We start from the raw sequence: 19653 nt of genomic DNA, 5'->3' as shown, positions 1-19653 counted from the left end.
AACTTACTGATTATTTAAATCTATAAAATGTCCTCACAGCAACAATCAGGACATTACTTGTTTGACCAAACAACTGAACATAATAACCTGGCTAAGTTCACATCTGAATTTAACCATCACTATCCACCTCTTGTCAATCTGGCACACATGTACATCTCCTTAAACCGTACTTAATCTCTAAATAAAATCATAACTTTCATATTCTAAACTAATAATACTCAACTGTCATGTGTACAACCAGAAATGCACTAACTTTCCCCAAAATAGGGTGCAAGGCCATGGATAATATTCACTCTTAAACCTGATATCTTATAACTTAACTACTATCATGGGCAATTAATACAACTTATGCCATATGATGTGGGGATAAATAGGGAAGAAAGCAAATGTATCTACATGCATACTCATAAAACAAGGAACACACTTTCATAACTTCTATAACCCATCCTCATATCTATAAGTAGTCATGTGGTTGGTAGCTAGTATTTATAACTATCTTCTTCCACTACCTATTTCACATTCCCTTTACATTCAGCAAACTCCTTAGCTAACTGTGGTTCTTTGCTGGGTGGAGGGCCAAACCTTCATTCCCGAACTTTCTTGGCCATGGGTAATCCTAACTAGATTCGGACGTTGTAGTTTTCTGTTGACTTTAACCACAGCACATAGTAGTTCTAAGGAACACCCTAGGGGATTTCCTGTATTCCAAGTAAACTCTTTATCAGCATTGTTTAGTATCAATCTATTTCCTCTTGATAATCAGGATAAAGCACTCCAGGGAGTATAGTAATTCTCTTCTTTGCCTGTTTGTTCAGAGGCAGGGGAAGCCCAAAGTGGCCAGGTGACTATCTTAAGTTCCAATTCAATAGAATAGTTGTTTGTGTCTCCTAATGGAAACATTCATAATTTTGCAACTAAGACTTGTAGGCTAGCAGAGCTAAAGTTTAAAGGGACTGGAAGCAAAACAAAAACTAGTAGTAATAGTGGATTCACTCACATCTCCACCCCTTGACTCCAGGACTCATGAATCCTGTTTAAGGGATAAATAGAACCATCTAATGGAGGCAGGCTTAGAGCATACACAGCCTCTTGTAGGACACTGTCCCTGCTCTGAAAGGTATTGTGCCCTATTTGGCACCATAATTGAGACTTCAAAATCTATTCTATCAATCTATTCTATCAAACCATTCTATCAATACAGTGTTTTGGCATGATGCAGAACATAGAAGACCAATGAGTTCCATGATCATGTGCCCATTCCATTCTCCATTTTCTATAAGGTGGTTTCTTGATCAGAAGCAGTGCTGTGTTCAATACCATAAGGCTTTCTGTAAGTCCACTGATGATAGTTTGGACAGAAGCAATGTGTGACTTGTAAATCCACATCCACAGTATGTTTCTATTCCTTCCATGATCAAAGTGGTCCAATGTAATCAGCCTGCCACCAAGTAGTAGGCTGATCACCTTAAGGAATAGTGTCATACTGGGGAATGCTGTTGGCAGCAGTGGGTCTTTGCTGCTGGCAGTTTGGGCACTCAGCAGGGGCTGTAGTCATGTCAGCCATGGTGAGTTAAAGTCCATGTTGCCGAGATAATGCATAACCTCCAGCTCTACCATTATGACTACTTTGTTTATGAAGTTATTTGACAATGACAAAAATGGCTGTGAAAAGAGGCTGACTGGCATCTACAGAATAGGTCATCTTATCTACTTGAATATTAAAGTCTTCCTCTATTGAAGTCACCCTTTGGTATGCATTCATGTGTGACTCAAATATCTTCATGTTTTTTGCCTATTCAGAAAGGTCTATTCACAGAACTCTTCCCAAGACCTCTCTGTCACCAATTTTACAATCATGTTCCTTCTAAGACCCTGACCATCCAACCAAACTATTGTTGACAGATGATAAATCAGCATACAAACAGACTTCCTGCCATTTCTCCTTCCATGCAAAATGAACCACCAGGTGCACTGCTAGATGTTCTACCCATTGGGGAATTTCACTTCACCACTGTCCTTTAGGGACATTCCAGACATGATCTGTTATTCTACAGCTGTCCAATATTGAATGGTACCTGGATATTGTGCAGAACCAACTGTAAACCAGGCCTGAGTTTTCCCTTCCTCAGTCAACTGATTATAAGGAATTCCCTAAGAGGCCATAGCTGTGGGCTGGGAAGGAGAAGAGCATGTGACAGGATTGGGAGCTGTGGGCATTTGGGCCACTTCTTCATGTAACTTACTTGTGCCTTCAAAACCTGCTCAGCCCTATCTCACATACACTATTTCCATTTTATGATGGAGTGCTGCTGTGCATGTCCAACTTTATGGCTTGGCAGGACAGACAACACCCAGCTCCTGAAAGGCAGTTCAGGTCTCATGGTAACTTGGTGGCCCATGGTCAAGCATTCAATCTCTACTAATGCCCAGTAGCAGGCCATAAGCATTTCTCAAATGAAGGGTAGTTATCTGCACAGAATGGAAAAGCTTTGCTTCAAAATTCTTAGGATATCCATTGTAATTCTCCTATATGAGACAAATAAAGGTTTAAGCAGCATCTTGGTTTGCTACTGACACTTCCAGCACCATTGGATCTGCTGGACATTATAGTCCAATTGGCAGATCATCTTTGAACCTGCTGCTTGTTTTTGTCCCCACTCAAAACTAGCAAATATTTTGCCATTCAGTAAATGGGCCAAAATAGCACACTACATGAGTAATATGTTATCTCCAAAATCCTGGATGTCAACTAGGTGTTTTGCTTTCTTGAGAGGTGTGCCAGTTTGAAAGTTTTTATGTACCCTAGAAAAACCATATTTTAATCCTGATCCCATATTATGGGAGCAGCCATTTCCTTTAAACCCTATTCAACATGTTAGAAGCTTGATTAGATGATCTCCACAGATATGTGAGAGACACAATTGTGGGTATTAGATTTTGAATAGAAGGAGATGTGACTCCACACATTCCACATGGGTCTTGATTAGTTTATTGGAATCCTTTAAAAGAGGAAGCATTTTTGGGAGAAAGCTTCAGAATGATGAGAACCATGAGGAGAGTCCACACAGCCAAAGACCTTTGGTGATGAAGAAGGAAAATGCCCCTGGGGGAACTTCATGACACAATAGGCCTGGAGAGGAAACTAGTGATGTTGCCATATTCATGATGTGCCTTTCCAGCTGAGAAAGAAACCCTGAACTTCACCAACCTTTCTTGAGTGAAGGTAACCTCTTTTTGGTGCCTGAATTTGGACATTTTTATAGGCCTCCTTTAATTGAGACATTTTCTCAGCCTTAGAAACATAAATTAACAACTTATTAAATTGCCCTTTTTATAAGCCATTCTAATTTTGGTATATTGCATTCTGGCCACTAGCAAACTAGAACAGGGGGTCATAAGAGTATCCAGATACACCAGCTTATCCTTCACCTTAAAGTGGATGTCTCAACCTCCCTCATACCTCTGGACATGTAGAAATTTCAATGATGTGGTCAACGTGCCTCAAACCTCTGGATACCTATGTGGAAGTTATTTTTTTTTTTCACTTTATCTCCATTCCTCCCCCAGTACACAAATGCCTTACCAGTAAGCCTAGAGTAGTTGTACCTATTCTCACTAGGTACATTCAGTATATGATCAGTAAAATGCATCAGGATGATATCTTGTGGTAGGGAGAAGTGATCAAGATCTCTGTGGACCAGGTGATGACATTGGGTTGATAGGACAATGAAAGTATATTGCTGACTTTGCCAGTTGAAAGCAAACTGTTTCTAGGGATTTTTACTAATAGCAGTAGAAAAAAATATATATGCCATATCAATAGCTGTATACCAGTTACTAGGGCATGTACTGATTTATTCCAGAAATATCATGTCTGAAAAGTCAGCTGCAATTGGAGTCACCATGCAATTTATGTTAATCTACTGTCATCCTCCAAGATCCATCTGTTTTATTCACAGGCCAAATAGGAGAGTTGAATGGGGATGTGGTATGAATTCACTACCCCTGCCTCTTGTGATAATGTTTTTGATTTATTATTTTGCTAGATAGGGGATGTTCTAGTGGCTTCCATTTGGTCTTTCCTACCAAAAAAAAAATCCTAACTCCACAAGTCAAGGAACCAATGTGGAAATTCTTCAAGTTGCTAAGCATGTCTTTCCCTTATGGTTTTCAGAACTGGGGAAATAGCCATAGAATTTGTCTGGGGACAACTGGACCCACTGTGAGATAGATCTAAGCTAAAACTCCACTGACCACCTGACCTTCACTACTCTAATTGGTGAACCAGAGTGATGTTTTGGGTCTCCTGGAATTAGTGTCACTTCTGAATCAGGGTCTAATAATCCCTCAAATGTCTGATGATTGCCTTTTCTTCAGTGCACAGTTACACTGGTCAAAGCTGCAGATATTTTGAGGAATGTTTGGGAGGAAATTTAAAAGTATAAAATTTTGGCAGAGTATTAGGGTCCTTCCTCAAAGATACCCATATCTTCCTTCACTCAAGGGGCTTTGGGTCTGTAAACTGTCTCAAGTCTGGGAACTGATTAAGGGCCTGTGACTCTCTATTTTGTATTTAGGTTAGGTTTTTGTTTACTTGACCTAAAACTTTTCAGCTACACAGAACAAGTAAGAATTTGGTAAACTACCTATCCATTTTATTTCTAGGTACCCTGTGATCTGAGATCCAATGTCATAGGTCTTTGCAAGTCAGATTGTTTTGATTCCTGCTTTGAGTTCATTGCTAAGCCATACACACCTTGTTTTTGGTGATTAAGTGTTGTCACTTGGCTCTTGCCAAACTGGGATCTGATCATCCCAATTGTATGAAAGCATTTGAGTTCAGTGAAAGCAGCTCTTACAGTAATATCTGAACTTCAGAGAAGAGCCACCACAGAGCTCTTCAGTGATGATTGTGTTAGTCTCACAAATTTATTCTTCACAGTCCTGGTAAAAGGTATGCCCTCTGGACATTCTAGGATTAGTGAGCAGGTTTTATATGATAAATTCACCCTAATGGTTCAGTCCCACTAAGCTTTTGGATCCCCTTATCTACCCTCTGTAAGTTCAGTTCTGGCATTTCAACCTCAGGCAATATAGACAACTTTTTTTCAACATTTCAACCAACCATCCAATCAATCTGTTAGATCCCTTTCTAACTCTTTGATCTATAATACTGAATGCAGAATCTCTGCTTAGTGGGCCCATAACAATAACTTCAGCATTATCCAATTATGCATTCATTCCACCATTATCCAATACCCTTTATAGCCATTGCCACATATATTTCCCTGATTTCTGTATATATAAATTGGAAAAATCATGCAGTTCTTTCAGAGTGAAGTGCACCTCCTCCTGGGTCATACTTTAGTCTTGTGGCTATTAGGACGTCAGTCTAGTTATAAATCTAAAAGAAAAATAAAAGGGGTGATAGGGTGTATCAGAACAAAAATTAGAAGTATCTTACAAGTCAACTCTTTTAGGGCATTCCATTGCAGTTTGGATCTGGTGAAACAGCATTAGTCTCTTCAAAAGAGTGAGAGCTTTTTGCTCATGGGAGGTGGTTGTAGGTTTATCAGGCACAGGAGAATTAATCTCTTCACATGGATGTTGGATATCAGTTTCCTTACGGCAAACTGAAAGTCAGGAGGCTACTTTCTTAGGGCAGACCATTATATTTTTATCTGACAAAAATTCAGTGAGCTTTGATGTCACCACCATCATTTTCAACCAATATGTCCTTATTCCAATTTTCAGAATCCAATTCCTTTAACAATAGACACCCTGAAAGATTAGAAATTTAGTATGCATTGTAATTAAGCCACTTGCACAATAAGACTTCGGGACTGGTTATCATAAAACTCAATTCTGCAACTATACAAAATAAAACTTTCCTTCACAACCATATAGAAGCTCCTACACCTTCATATGGTGCTTAAATTGAGAATTTGAAGTCTTAAGCTTGTCCCTTTCTTCTACGACTGTATCCACCATATTTAGGAACAACTGGTCAAAATCATACCTTTTCTCTCTCTCTCTCTTTTTTTTTTTTGGTGCATGGTCTGGGAATCAATCCTAGGTCTCCTGCATGAAAGATGAGCATTCTACTACTGAATCACCTATGCACCCAAAATCATACCTTTTAACAATATAAAGCTCTGTTAAGTTGTCTAAAGCACTCTCATCCAGACCCTTGCCGAATAAAAGCATTTGAATAGCCATATCCAGTGGTGATATTTTGCATATTTCTAATGCCAAATCACACAATATGCTACCTTGACTTTTGAAATTGTGTCCTCTTGATTGTTGGAAATAGAGTTATTAGTTCCTTTGAATCTAATCAGTTAGAAAACTAATTCCTAAAACCCCAGAACCAAATCAGAAATCTCATCCTTAAGATTCTGTTTCTCAAGAGCCACCCCTTATACCAAAACTGTATAGTCAGGGTTCTCTTGGGACACAGTATCAGGTATATATATATGTGTACATATACCATGCATGTGTATGTTGTGTATACATATATATATATGTGTGTGTATACATATATATATATATATATGTGTGTATACATATATATATAAAAAACAGAACCATGTATATTACATGATATATGTATGTGGATATATATTAGTATTATAGATATATTACATAATACATATATTATAGTAAATACTATGAGATTTATTATTGAAATTGTCTCATATGACTGTGGGGCTGGGCAAGTACAAATTCCCTAGAGAAGGTTATAATCTGGAAACTTCAATGAAGGTTTTTGATGAATTCTCCCAGAGAAGTTTGCTGATTGATGTAGAAATGGAAATTTTCTCTTCTCACTGCTAAAACCACCACTTTTCCTTTTAATACTTTCAACTGATTGAATGAGACTACTCTCATTGTTGAAGACAATCCCTCAGTTGATTGTAGATGTGATTGCTTTTAGCTGCAGTCAACTTACTGATGATTTAAATCAACAAAATATTCTCATAGCAACAATTAGGCATTCCTTGCTTGACCAAACTGGACATCATAACCTGGCCAAGTTGACATCTAAACTTAACCATCACAGTAAATATTCAGGTTTCATTTTATGTAGGAAATAGTAATAGAATCTCAGCAGTGTAATTGAACATCTGAAATACCCACCATATGTAAATTTCTTCTACCACATTTGTACTAAGTAAATATTTATAATCCCCAGTATTTAAAGTTTTTTTGATAAAAATATTCTTTATTTCTTGCAGCACTCACATAAAAGTCTTCACTCTATTATTCTGATATCTGATTTTTTGTAGATTTCATTCTTCTGTCTTGTTTCCAGTCCACTGAAACATAACAAGTAAATCTGACACCTCTTTCACATGAGAGTTCTTACCAAATTAAAAGCAGCTAATTGTTCTTCTTGGATCTTCTTTCTTTCCTCCTGTCTAGTTATTTAAACTATTTGTCATAACTCATTGCAGTGAGTCTCCTTACTGCTTTGGTTACTTACTGTCTTTGATATTATGACTTGTATGAATGAATGGAGCAGTTTTATTTGGGAACAACCACATTGGTACAACAAGGGTATATGTTTAGGAAAGCACTGCTAAAGGTCACAGAGATATAGGGAATTATCCAATCTGGTCCCATAATTATTTTTGCTTAGCAAGTTTTCTTTGGAATTTCTAGTACTTATAAATCTTACTCTATCCTTGAATTTGTTATGGTATGTCAGATTTTAAAACACCTCTGGCTAGACATTACCTATTACAAGTTTCACAGGGAACTCAAAGTCAACATATTCAGAATCAGTCTCATATTTCCTATACAAACCTCCTCCTCTTTTGGCGACTAGCACCATAAGCATACCCACTGTCACTTCAGATATACTCCTTTCTCTATATCTGCTCACATCCAAGCATTCACCAACGCATAATGACTTTCTATTCCAAATATTTGTTGAATTGGTCTCTTATAATTTGTACTTTTCCTGTCCTAATTCAATCTTTTAACAAAATCTGGAATTAAATGAAATGCTTACAATATTGGCCCCTTCAGATACATCCACTTATATGCTTAAGAAAAAAATCTACCTTTAATTCATACCTTAATAGTGCCCTTCAGTAGCGTTCACCATTCCCAGAATCAAATTCTGCCACCTTACTTTAGTGTATAAATCCCTCCTTGACCTAAATCACTTATTGTTTTTTTTTTAAATGATGACCTTTAGATATTTTTCTATAGTAAATCCTAATAACATACAGGAATTCCCCACACATACTTCCAGGTTTATACCACTGTGGTTACAGGTACCTGAACCACTTCTCTTCCTCCTCTCATTTTGCCTTCCTCAATCTTCTCCTGGATACTTCTATACAGTTTTCAAATGTCAAACAAACTTCATCCATATGGACTGCCTGAAACACTGGGTTTGGTCTATGTCTCTTCTTTGTATAAGTACCTCTTCTTATAGGTACTTCTTTATCCTCTTTTCAGGCATTGAAATCTTCTCTCTATATATGTCTTCCTAACTAGACATTTCTAGTTCCCAGATTGCAGCCTTCTCTAGGAAACTTGAACTTGCCCATCTCCACAGTCATATGAGACAATTCCAAGAAAAAATCTTGTAGTATTTACTACAATATATGTCTTATATAATATATGTACAATATATAATATATATCTATATACATAAAGTACACATAAATTATACTTTATTTTGTATGCTTTAAACCACTACCGTCTCAGATGGATAATGGATACTCACCAAGTATTTAGTGCATTGACAGCTGGACACAGTCAGCTTACATACACAATTCTTCCAGAAATACTGTAGTCAATAAGGAGATTCATTAGTAATTTCCTTCTTAAATTAGGCATGCACCCAGATGAATACAAATGCCATAAAGAAGTATCATGAGAGATGCTTTCTTGTTTAGAAAAGGAGAATGTGAATAGGGAGATTTGAGCTCATTTTATGCTTGTGTTCCCTGATTTTTTAATATACTTTGACTTAGTTTTAATTTTTGAGAGTATTCTGTCAGATAAGTCACTACATTGAAATCATAAGGCATCAAGGAGTTTTATCCCTCAAATCAACAGCAGAGATATCAAAGAGATTAACAGCACTGCTTTTGCTCTGATCTGAAAATGCTCTGTATCTTCTGCAGAGAAATCAATTGCTGGTAAATATTGAGAAACTTGGGAATTTTAAATCTCATCTGCAAAAGCAAACCAGTTATGCTCTAGCATTGAAACGACTTACAAATTGCCTCAGGTAGAAATAATTAGCTTGCCAAAATAATAACCTGCTATTGTGAGGCACATGCCTTGATTTCATTTTCATGATGATAAGCCAAACACTTTCTATGGGCTGGGCATTTAGATATGAGTACAAAGATAGTATCCATTTTAAGTCACTGCAATGGACTCTCCTTGATTCTCAGCCCAGAAAAATGTTGATCAATATATTGTGAGTTGTGCCTTATAATTAGCAAAGCCCTTTGGCATAGAATGTTCTATTTAAAACTTATAAGAGTATATAATGATAATTATATAGTGTGTGTTGACTGTTTGGTTCAAATATCAGCTCTAAAATTTCATAGCTGTGTGAATTTGGATAAATTACTTAAGTCTATATGCCTCAGTTTCCTCACCAATAAAGGAGGGAAATTAGTAACATTATTTTGTGGGCTTTTATGGGGATGTAATAAGTTAATGCATGCAATCATTTAAAACAATGCTTGGTACATTGTATGCTTTCAAAATATTTTATTAGTTATTTTATTTATTATTAAATACATATGTTTAATGAATAATTTTAAGAACTATTACTCTATCTGTGTACCATCACTTAAAGATTTATATTAATGAAATTTCTATTTTGTTGCTCATTTATGTGGATTCTTTTAGTCCTGCTGCTTTCCATAAATAAGGCATCATTCATTATTAAGTCTGTCAGCCAATAAAGAAGATAAGAAGACATTTTTAACCAAGGTCATTTTTTTAAAAAAGGTGTCTTATTATCTAGTGTAATAAAACAAGTGTCCTTTTATATGTGTTTGAGGGGAAATATTTCTGCACAATTAACAAATTATCAGTTAAAACATATCCCCTTAATTTCCATAAAGTAAGTTTTCTATCAATGGAAATACAAATTCTGCCTCTGTCCTGGCCTCAGTTCTCCTCTGTAGCTGCTCCCAGATGCTTCTACACCCCTCATCCCCACCCACACAGTTCTTCCCTTAGCCATCTTTAAGGAATCTTTTGCTGTTTGTAATGTTTTAATATTCAGCAGGGTAAGGATACCCGTGGTCAGCTTTCAAATTTTAATCTCTGCTGAGCTTTCAAGATGTCAAGACCCTAAAATAATATGAACAACAGGAGTACTAAATCTTTCATTATTTCCAATTTCCCCTTGAGCTCACTGACTGCAATAAAGAAGCTGTCATTTACACTCTTCTTTATTGCAAGGTGGGTAATAGCTACAGGGAGAAAATAAGGAAATGTGTCAAGTTAGCCTGACTGTCATTATGATTAATGTGTAATCATTGCACATTTGCATCTACTGTTTTCACATACAGGTACTTCATAGATTGGAAGAGTGATGGGGACAGCTACTTTACAATAGATGGCAGTGAAGGAACGATCGCCACTAATGAATTACTAGACAGAGAAAGCACTGCGCAGTATAATTTCTCCATAATTGCGAGTAAAGTTAGTAAGTATGGCCTGGATGGAATCATTGTTATACTGAAGTTCTTTGGATTTAAAACTTTTAAATGAGTCCCTGCTGGGGTGTTTTTCATTTTTGAACCGATAGCTGAGTGCTCTCCTGGGGAAACTCAGAAACCTGTTCCTTTTCCTCGTAGCATAAGTCTAGAGAAATTGTGACAGCTGCCAATGAGCCCTGTTTGCAGGACTGCATGGATATCTAAGAATGTATTTTATTATGCGACCTCATCCCTTTCCATGCTGCACCCTCAAAAATCCATGGAGTGTGCTCTTTTTCTCTTCTTTCCTTTTCTTCTTCTTCTTTTTTTAAATTATCACTGTGGCATATAGGGGCATTTAAAGTGCGAATTATTCAGAATCAATAGGATTTGAGGGAGCTATTCCTTATATTGGATTCTACTATATCCAGAAGAGATTCCTGTAGACTGAGAGTGTTATCCTGGAAACAAAGGATATTATCAAAAATTCCTAAAGTAATATGGAAGTGGATATGTTTGGCTGTTGGCGTAGTTGATGTTAACAGAAATGCTTTTTACCAGTCTTTCTGCTTATGTCCTTTTGAACGGTTTGGGAAATCCCTAAGATATCTTTCACTTACTTTCCTTATTATTTCATTATGCACATCTGGTGAAAATGTATGACACTTTGGCAGCTACTTTCACTTTCAATTCCAAGAAGAGCAAACTATGAACATATCTGTTGAGAGTGTTTTAGGCAGTCTCAAATCAGCATAGTATTAAGATGAAGCAGTTTTATCTTCAACAATTGCTTCTAAATACTGATAGTCAGATACCTTTTCCCAGTCCTTACTGATATCTTTGACTGGTTTTCTAATTTTCAGGTCTTTCTGATTATTAAAAGTAAGTCTAATATAAAAGACCATGCAGGTTTCACTTTGTTCTTTAGAATGCTTACACTTAGAGCTCTGAGTTGGCATGTAAAAGTCTGACTACCCAAGACCACTATGCCAAAGAGGCCACAAGTATGTCTTCTGGTTTACAATACCAGCTGAGCCCAGACATATAGCCATACCTGCCAGTGTATCATTTGTGTGAGTGAAACTACCTTAGAATACCTAATACAGTCCGTCTTCCAGCAGAATACCACTGTCACCTCCAGCCATATCGTGAGAAACAGACCATTCACCAGACAATTCCAATTCCTGGCTGCATCCTTACCCACAAAGCAGTGAGAAATACAAAAATTGTATTTTAAGCTACTACATTTTGGAGACATTTGTTGTTATACAACAATAAACAGAAAGAGAACTCAAGACCACTGTGAAGGTTTGAAACTGCATGTACCATAGAAAAACATGTAGCTAAATGTAATCCATTCCTGTGGGTGTGAACTCATTGTAAGTAGGACCTTTAAATGAGGTTACTTTAATTAAGGTGTGATCCAACCAAGTCAGGATGGGCCTTAATCATATTACTTGAATCCTTTATAAGTGGAGTGAAATTCAGACAGAGAGAGGGAGAGTAAGGCGTGGAAACAAGAAGTTGAAATCAATGGAAACCAGAAGGAGAGGCCACCATATACATTTCCATATGACAGAGGATCAAAGGATCAATGATTACTAGTAGCCAGCTCCAGAATATCAATCTTCAAGAAGAAAGCATCACTATGATGACAACTTCACTTGGACTTTCTTGTAACCTCAAAACTGTGAGTGAATAAATTCCCATTGTTTATCTTGACCTGCTTCATGTTATTTGTTTGAACAGCTAAGGAAACCAAATCAATTGCCCAAACTGTAATTTTGCTTGGTGAGCTGCTGGAGAAAAAGGTCGGTGAGATCATATCTCTGTATCTGACACAAATCCTGTCCCCCACTCTCACCCCACACACATATAACCAAGGAGCAGTTTCCCCAGTCTGAGTGGAAAGGAAGGAGGGAAGCAAAAATGCATACGTTTCTCTTTATTGCTCCCATGCAGTGCCCCATTGTTGTTATCACAGCTTCTAGGGCTAAAATGAACTGGCAATAGAAGCAGCTGCCCAAATGCTAACTCTCTTGTGTAATTGTCTGAGTTCTTTGATGTTGGATGCTCTGGGCACCTAATTTACACTAATGTGGTTACAACGTGGCACATTCCACAACTTCTTACTTTCAGGGTCCCCTTGACAGAAGGCAGCCTTCTTGGGTGAATTAATAGCACAATTTCTCAATTTCAGCTTTTTTCTGCTCTTTTCCACTTGGCTGTGCGGAAATTCTACATAATTGCCACCCTAAACAGTTGCGTTGCAAGCTCCTCCTCTAATGCATCCTTTTTCATACCATCATTTCCTTTTAATTCTGTTCAGTGAGGCTCAGTGAGAAGAGCATCAAGCCACCTTCCCAAGCAAACATATTAGCAGGAGAAATGAATGTCAGTCTCCCCTCTGAAATGAATTCACCCCATTCTGTCATTCTCTCTAAGTTGTTTATCTGAAGTCCCCCTTCATACTAGAATTTTCCCTCCAAAACAGCATCTTATTATAGGTATATATGTTATACATCATTCCTTGCATGCTAACTTAAATTTTTTTCATTCATCCAGCATTTGGAAGACAACTACATATTGCAGTTAGGAACAAACTTTAGTGCTCTGAGGCCTTCTTCAAGGACAGTGAAAATGAGTTGTCTAATTTGTGGGGTATAAGATCACAATGAACTATGTTAACCTTACTCTAGTGGCTTGACACAGTAAATGACAACTGATCAAAGGTAGCCCCTTCAAATAACTTCTATTTATCATAGACCTATTGCCCATAATAAATTATTATTCCATAGAGAGCCATCTCCTCTAACCTAAACTTCTATTAATACACACATAAAAATATTATACATATTTTATTGAGAAACAGATAGTGGAGCCCAGTAGCTTGACTTCAGCTAAGTGTCTGCATTAGTTGCCTGTATTATAGGTGTGGGAAATATGTTTCTCTTCAGGGGCTATCTAGGCTACTGAAACAGTAATCATTTTATCAAGAAACTCATAACGTAGTGTGAAACCAGGAACGAGGTTCTTCAAGAGCCTCCAGGAATATTATGCAGAAACAGAAGGAACTGGGATCAAGGCTCCAAAGTTTTAGGAACTAGATTTTATTAGTCTATGGCCATAAGGTTCAGCTGAGTAGCCTCTCAAGTCTGATCTGGGGCTGATACAAGATATTTATAGAAGAATGGCTAGTGCCATCTTCCGAATATGGCAGTTGGTTACACTGCAGGGAGGTGATTGGGTGCTGGCAGTGTTTTTCTAATATGGTAGTTGGCTACATTTGAGGAAGGTGATTGGCTCCTTGCTGGTGGCCAGAACCAGGTAGTTTTGCCAAAACTGAATATACAGAAGTGGATGAGTGAGTACGGGGGAAGGCACCTGCTTGCTTTTCATTTTTGAATTCTGTATAGGTCATTGCTACAATTAAAGCAAGTTCCAAGGCCCCAGCCAGAGCCTTATACTTCAACTACTTACCAAATAGACAATATATCCTCAACATGGAAGCAAGTGTCATTGATCCTTGAATGTTCAGAATGTGTAAACTGTGATGTGTTGGCTATTTTATGTAATTATTATTCATGAATGCTCTGCTGCTCCAACCTATTGGTTGTAATTTTTACATAAATGCAAATTAGGAAACTCTAGAGAAATGGATTCTCATGTTATGTCAACCCTTGTACGGACATAGGCAGAATTGGGACATTGATGCATAAGCCATAGATATACAAAATCTAAGAATAAAGCCAAACTAATATTCCTAAAACATCTTGAATCCATTCCAAGATCCATTCAGAGACTACGGTGAGTACTGTACAGCCCTCTAAGACAGTCTGATTGGACAAGCACCCTCTATATGACTTTCATCTCTTATGAAAAATAAATAAGCTAAACATATATCTCATGATAATTACAGATTCTGCAATAAGAAGAGCTTAGGGTGGACATTTATTTTGCTTGAATACCCAGAGTTCAAAAGTAAACTTTATTCATATTCTAATGCTTAAGACTGCCTTCATTGATCAAGTGAGCCAGCTGTGCAGGGAGCTCTCCTCAGAGTAAATGAGTGTGAAATAAATAGCCCATATTTGCCCTTTCAAGAAGAACAAAATTGTGTAATATACCATATTCCAGGTTGAACTAGCATATGTTTTGGTCATGACCCTTCTATAAAATCTTTCAGTCAAACTGAAATGGTACAATGATTGAACAACTTCAAATTAATTAAAAAGCTATTGTTAATCAGTGTTGCTATCATTGGAGATCCAAATAATTTTATTATGCTTCTAATAATTCCTTTATGCATTGCTGCTTTGCCATTACGATATCAACTTTGAGAATTTTAAAAGAGACTGAAGCTCCTCAAACTCACTTATTTCAAATTAATAGAAACTTTCAACAGGCAGATGTCTCAAGTTTTTTAGATATTATAAAATAGCAAAGGTCATTATGTAAAGATAGCTAAAATAACTATATGAACTCTCTAAAGTATAGGTGATTATACAATAAAAGGATGATGCAAAATATAACTCTCTTTTGGTCATATTAATTATCCAAATGACCATCAATTGGTTACATTAATTGTGAAGTAGGTAAAAAATAATAATACAATAAATAATAAATACTATTCTAATAGCTTCATATACATTTAATGTGTATCTTGAATCATTTAATTTTCCAAATAATCCTGTCAGGTAAGTATTATTGTCCACCTATAACAGTGAAGATGTGGAGATCAGTGACAGCTTTGGTTGTTGAAACATCTTAAGCAAAGACATAGAGGTGGTGCATTTCAAAATCAGAGATTGCAAGTAGTCGTGATCTACCTGCATTGAGGGAAAATGCATACAGAAAGGAAGCCTGAGGGCTCTTCAAATAGGACCTTAAATGACTCACTGAGAATTTGCATAGTTTTTGAAATGAGATTATGAGCCCATCCTCATTCCCTTTGTTTCTACTTTTTTCCAGTTTAATGTATGTCCAAAATAACATTTCACTTCTTCAACTTTCCTCATCTGGTGGCTTGGGAAAGAAGTTATATCACCAGATTTGTATTCCAGGTTCCCGTGGCTATAGACTGGCTAGAGTGTATCTGCCTGTTTCCACTGAATTAGCCTGGTCAGGGATCTGGTGCCAACTCTGAGTCTGATTTTCCTGCAGTGCCTACAGCAGTACTTTCTTCTCTAACATGGACCAGTCCTTTAAAAAAAAAAAAAAAACAAAAACAAATGAATAGCTCTATTCACACTATGATGAGATCACATGATTGCCCCTGTCTTCTCCATCAGTGTTCCTCAAATATTTGAACCATAGTTGCCTGCCTCAGAAGTACCTGGAACACTTGCTAAAAGTCAGATATCTGTGTTCTACTGGAGGTTTACTGAACCAGAATGTCTGGGAGCATTGCCAGGAAATATTCATTTTAAACAAGCCCCCAAGGTCCTTCTAATGCACACTGATTTTGAAACTAAAGTGGCAGATTCTCCAGTGAGAGCCAATATTTTGGGAGCAAAACATTGGAATCAGTTGCCATGGAGCTTACTGGATTATGTGAAGACTAAATTCCCTATTGAAGATACGTTGTTATCCTTCAGTTGCCCAAATAATTGTATGTCTCTTACTTTTCATGGTTATCTTACTTTACAGGATTGAGTCTAGATAGTTTATCTCATGTTTACTAATGTACTTCTTTTGTTTAAAAGTAACTCTCCGACATATTCTGTATTTTCAAAGAAAGTTATGTTTGATTTAAATTAAAATTGATAAGATTTCAGAACTACTTGTAAGAGAAATACTTCAAAGAAAGAATCACAAAGTTTTCATTCTATTTCACAAGGAACTGCAATGTTTCATATACATGGAAATGATAATCATTAACACTGCTGTCAAATTAATTTAAAAATTATGTATTTATCACTGTTATGTGCTGTGCTAATATAATATATTCCAAATTTATGTTGCGTCAGTTTATATTTTATTTTAAACTTTCAACTGTTTATGAGTACACAACCATGATCAAACTGTTTCAGAATACTTTAAATCAATCTAATTGCTCCATCAAAATTGCACAGAAAACAATAATACCAAGAAAACAATAATACCAAGCTTAATTTTTTTCTTCATTAGTACCTGATTTTCTCAGAAAATTAAAACTATATGATGCGCTATTAACCTAAAAGTTAACATTTGGAAAAAATTATGTTCATATATGTATAGAAAAAATTCTTTTTAACATTATGCTGTAAAAATGAAAATCAAGTATAGGAAACACTTTTACTTTCATGGAAAATGTTATTTTATTGACATTATGTGCTATATTGTATCTAATCTGATTATATAGTAATCCTGTCAAATGAGTATGAAATTCTTAATATCCAGGATTCCATATCATCTATTTATGATTCTTAAGGTCCATCATGTTTTCTAGACATGTGGATATGAAATAATTAAATAAGAAATTGTAAGTAACTTCTCCTTATTTGAAACATATGAATATATTACACATAAAGTCAACAATACTACATCACACCTTTCATGAATAAAATCATAACAGCCACATTTTGCCACTCATTAATTTATTTATTCCTTGCTATATATCAATACCAGCCTTATGTTCAGGACACAAGGTTTACAATGAAGAAATGTCTTTATCAGAGGGGCTTAAAGTCCAACAAGAGTCAAACTAGTAAACTACCAATAATAATGCCATGTTAAAATGCCACAGAAAATAAACAGAAATTATGGGAGCACAGAGAAGGTCGCCAGGAAATCTTTTACAAGAGCAACTAAACTGAACAAATATTTGGGTTAAATAGATCAGGAAATGAGGAGAAAGGATTATAGGTGGGCAGAATGGCATTTATCAAACTGTAGAAATGGGGTAAAGACACTCTTTCAGGAATTCAAGAAAACACGCCAAAAAATTGAGTATGAGTGAAAGGTCCAACTCTTTTTTCTTTCTCTCAAAAAGAAAGTGACATACTATGATATTTGTACATTATCTTCAAGTATATATAGGTAAACACTGAATAGTTATAATTCAAAACAGAAATTGATCTGAGTGGTATATTTTTACATTTATGTGGACTGTTGTATGGTGAATGTATTGGATGATAGCAGAATTGGAGCTGTCTAGAAAAAAGAAGAAATACTTAGTAATAATATAAATGAAAAACTTTTGTGGCTTATAGACTAATAGCAAGAGGGTTTGAGGCAAAGTTAAGGTGAAATTGACAAAAACTGTAATTGATTGGATGTGGGAATTAGTTGAGTGAGGCATCAGCAAACATGATGAAGTTTCTAGATAAGACAACTGGGATCCTTCAGTACTATAAACTGAGGTAGAAAATACAGGTATACAAAGAGGAGTATGGGACAATTATGAACATGTTTGATATGCTTGTTGCTCATACAAATAGATATATAGAGTAACAGGTGAGTATATTGGTCAAAATATCAGGAGAGATTTTGGATGGAGACTCCCCATATTGCTGGAAACAATCCCTTTATTGATCAGAAATGCAGCCAAATGATTATAAATGCACATCCCATCACAAACAGGCCAGTGTCTGACCAAACAACTGGTTTTCATAACCTGGCCGAGTAACTATATGAAATTAACCACCATGGAAAGTAATATAGAATTATAAACTATTAACACTGAATTAATTTTTTACAGGTGAGGATTTCAGGAATTTTATTGTTTACTGTTTGACACCTTATTAATTGCACATAAAATCATCTATTTTTAATATAATTGGTATAAATGAGTTTTACTTACCTTAAAAATACTAATTGAGTTGCTGTGATTAAATTAAAGAAAGTTGTTTGATGAGCATTTTGAAAATTATACATACTTTAACATAAAATGCAATGGCACCTATAGTTAGCTTAGGTCATACTATCAGTAGGTGAATTCAAGAACATATGTGGACTAGCATGATGTTGATGGGTCAAGATCGACAGATCCACATAACAACTCTATCTGATCATTTTTGCTTCCAAATTCAATCTGCTTTTGAACATACATTAATTTATCCATTTAATTTGCTTAACATCAACTAGGAATTGTGTTAAGCTCTTAAGGTTTTTAAATAAATATGACACAATCTCTGCCTTCAGGGAACTAAGAGTTATCTAATATTTTATGGTATTCCAGGTAGTTAAAATCAATGATATGACTTCTTCACTGTTACCTTTGGGAAAAAAAACCCTGATAAGTGGTATTTAAAAGAATTTTTTTGGGTGTTACTTTCATCCCAGTCAACAGCACAGTAGGTTTATCTGATCATTAGCGTAGATATATATGAATAATTTCTATCCCCTTTATGGATAGCTTGGTCTAGTTACAGAGCATGCCAATGAATGCAACTAGAACAGAGCTATTACTAAACATAGTTCAGCTTAACTTGTAATTTAAAGTGACTGATTTAAAGAGCAAAACCAAAGAAACCTTTTATTATTCATTCTTTTTATCTTGCTCAGTTTGCTCCATTCTGATTCAGTTTCTTCGTATAAAAGGCTAAGATTCCATTCTTGAAATTATTGAAGCTGAGATTTAGTACATAGTCACAAAATTAATTTTTAACTCTGATCACTATTCAAGAGGAGATGCCATTTTTAAATAAAGAATTAAAATACCTAGTATATTTTAACATAATGGGAAATTTGTGTTTGTTAGTATTGTGCAGTTTCAAAACATTTTAAAATACACTTCTGATTTGGTTTTTGAAAACGTTTTATCATTTGGACAGCATATACTGAGTGTTTACTATGTGAATATTTAGAAAAGCACTAGTTGGCCCTCAAAAAAATGCAATGTAAATGTAACTCCTTAAAGTTAAGTGATCATCACTTCAATGGAAAAATTTCAGGCAGATTGTTTTCTTGTTCTTTGAATTACTTAATATATTAAATTTCATTGTGAGGAGAGTTGGATTCCAGTCTTAGCTCTGCCACAGTT

General features: G+C 35.8%; 1 protein-coding gene across 2 annotated transcripts in view; it reads left to right on the top strand.

The window, feature by feature from the left end:
• Positions 1-19653, top strand: part of CDH12 (cadherin 12) — a 368770-nt gene that overhangs the window by 302901 nt on the left and 46216 nt on the right. For both annotated transcript variants that reach the window (XM_077115124.1, XM_077115123.1), the window contains one exon: positions 10560-10696. In XM_077115124.1, the coding sequence (XP_076971239.1) occupies positions 10560-10696 (137 nt within the window). The remainder of the gene's footprint in view (positions 1-10559; positions 10697-19653) is intronic.

Source organism: Tamandua tetradactyla, chromosome 9 (genome assembly GCF_023851605.1).
Source record: "Tamandua tetradactyla isolate mTamTet1 chromosome 9, mTamTet1.pri, whole genome shotgun sequence".
Classification (NCBI taxonomy): domain Eukaryota; kingdom Metazoa; phylum Chordata; class Mammalia; order Pilosa; family Myrmecophagidae; genus Tamandua; species Tamandua tetradactyla.
Note: the sequence above shows the minus strand (reverse complement) of the source record. Positions and strands in the feature narration are given on the sequence as shown.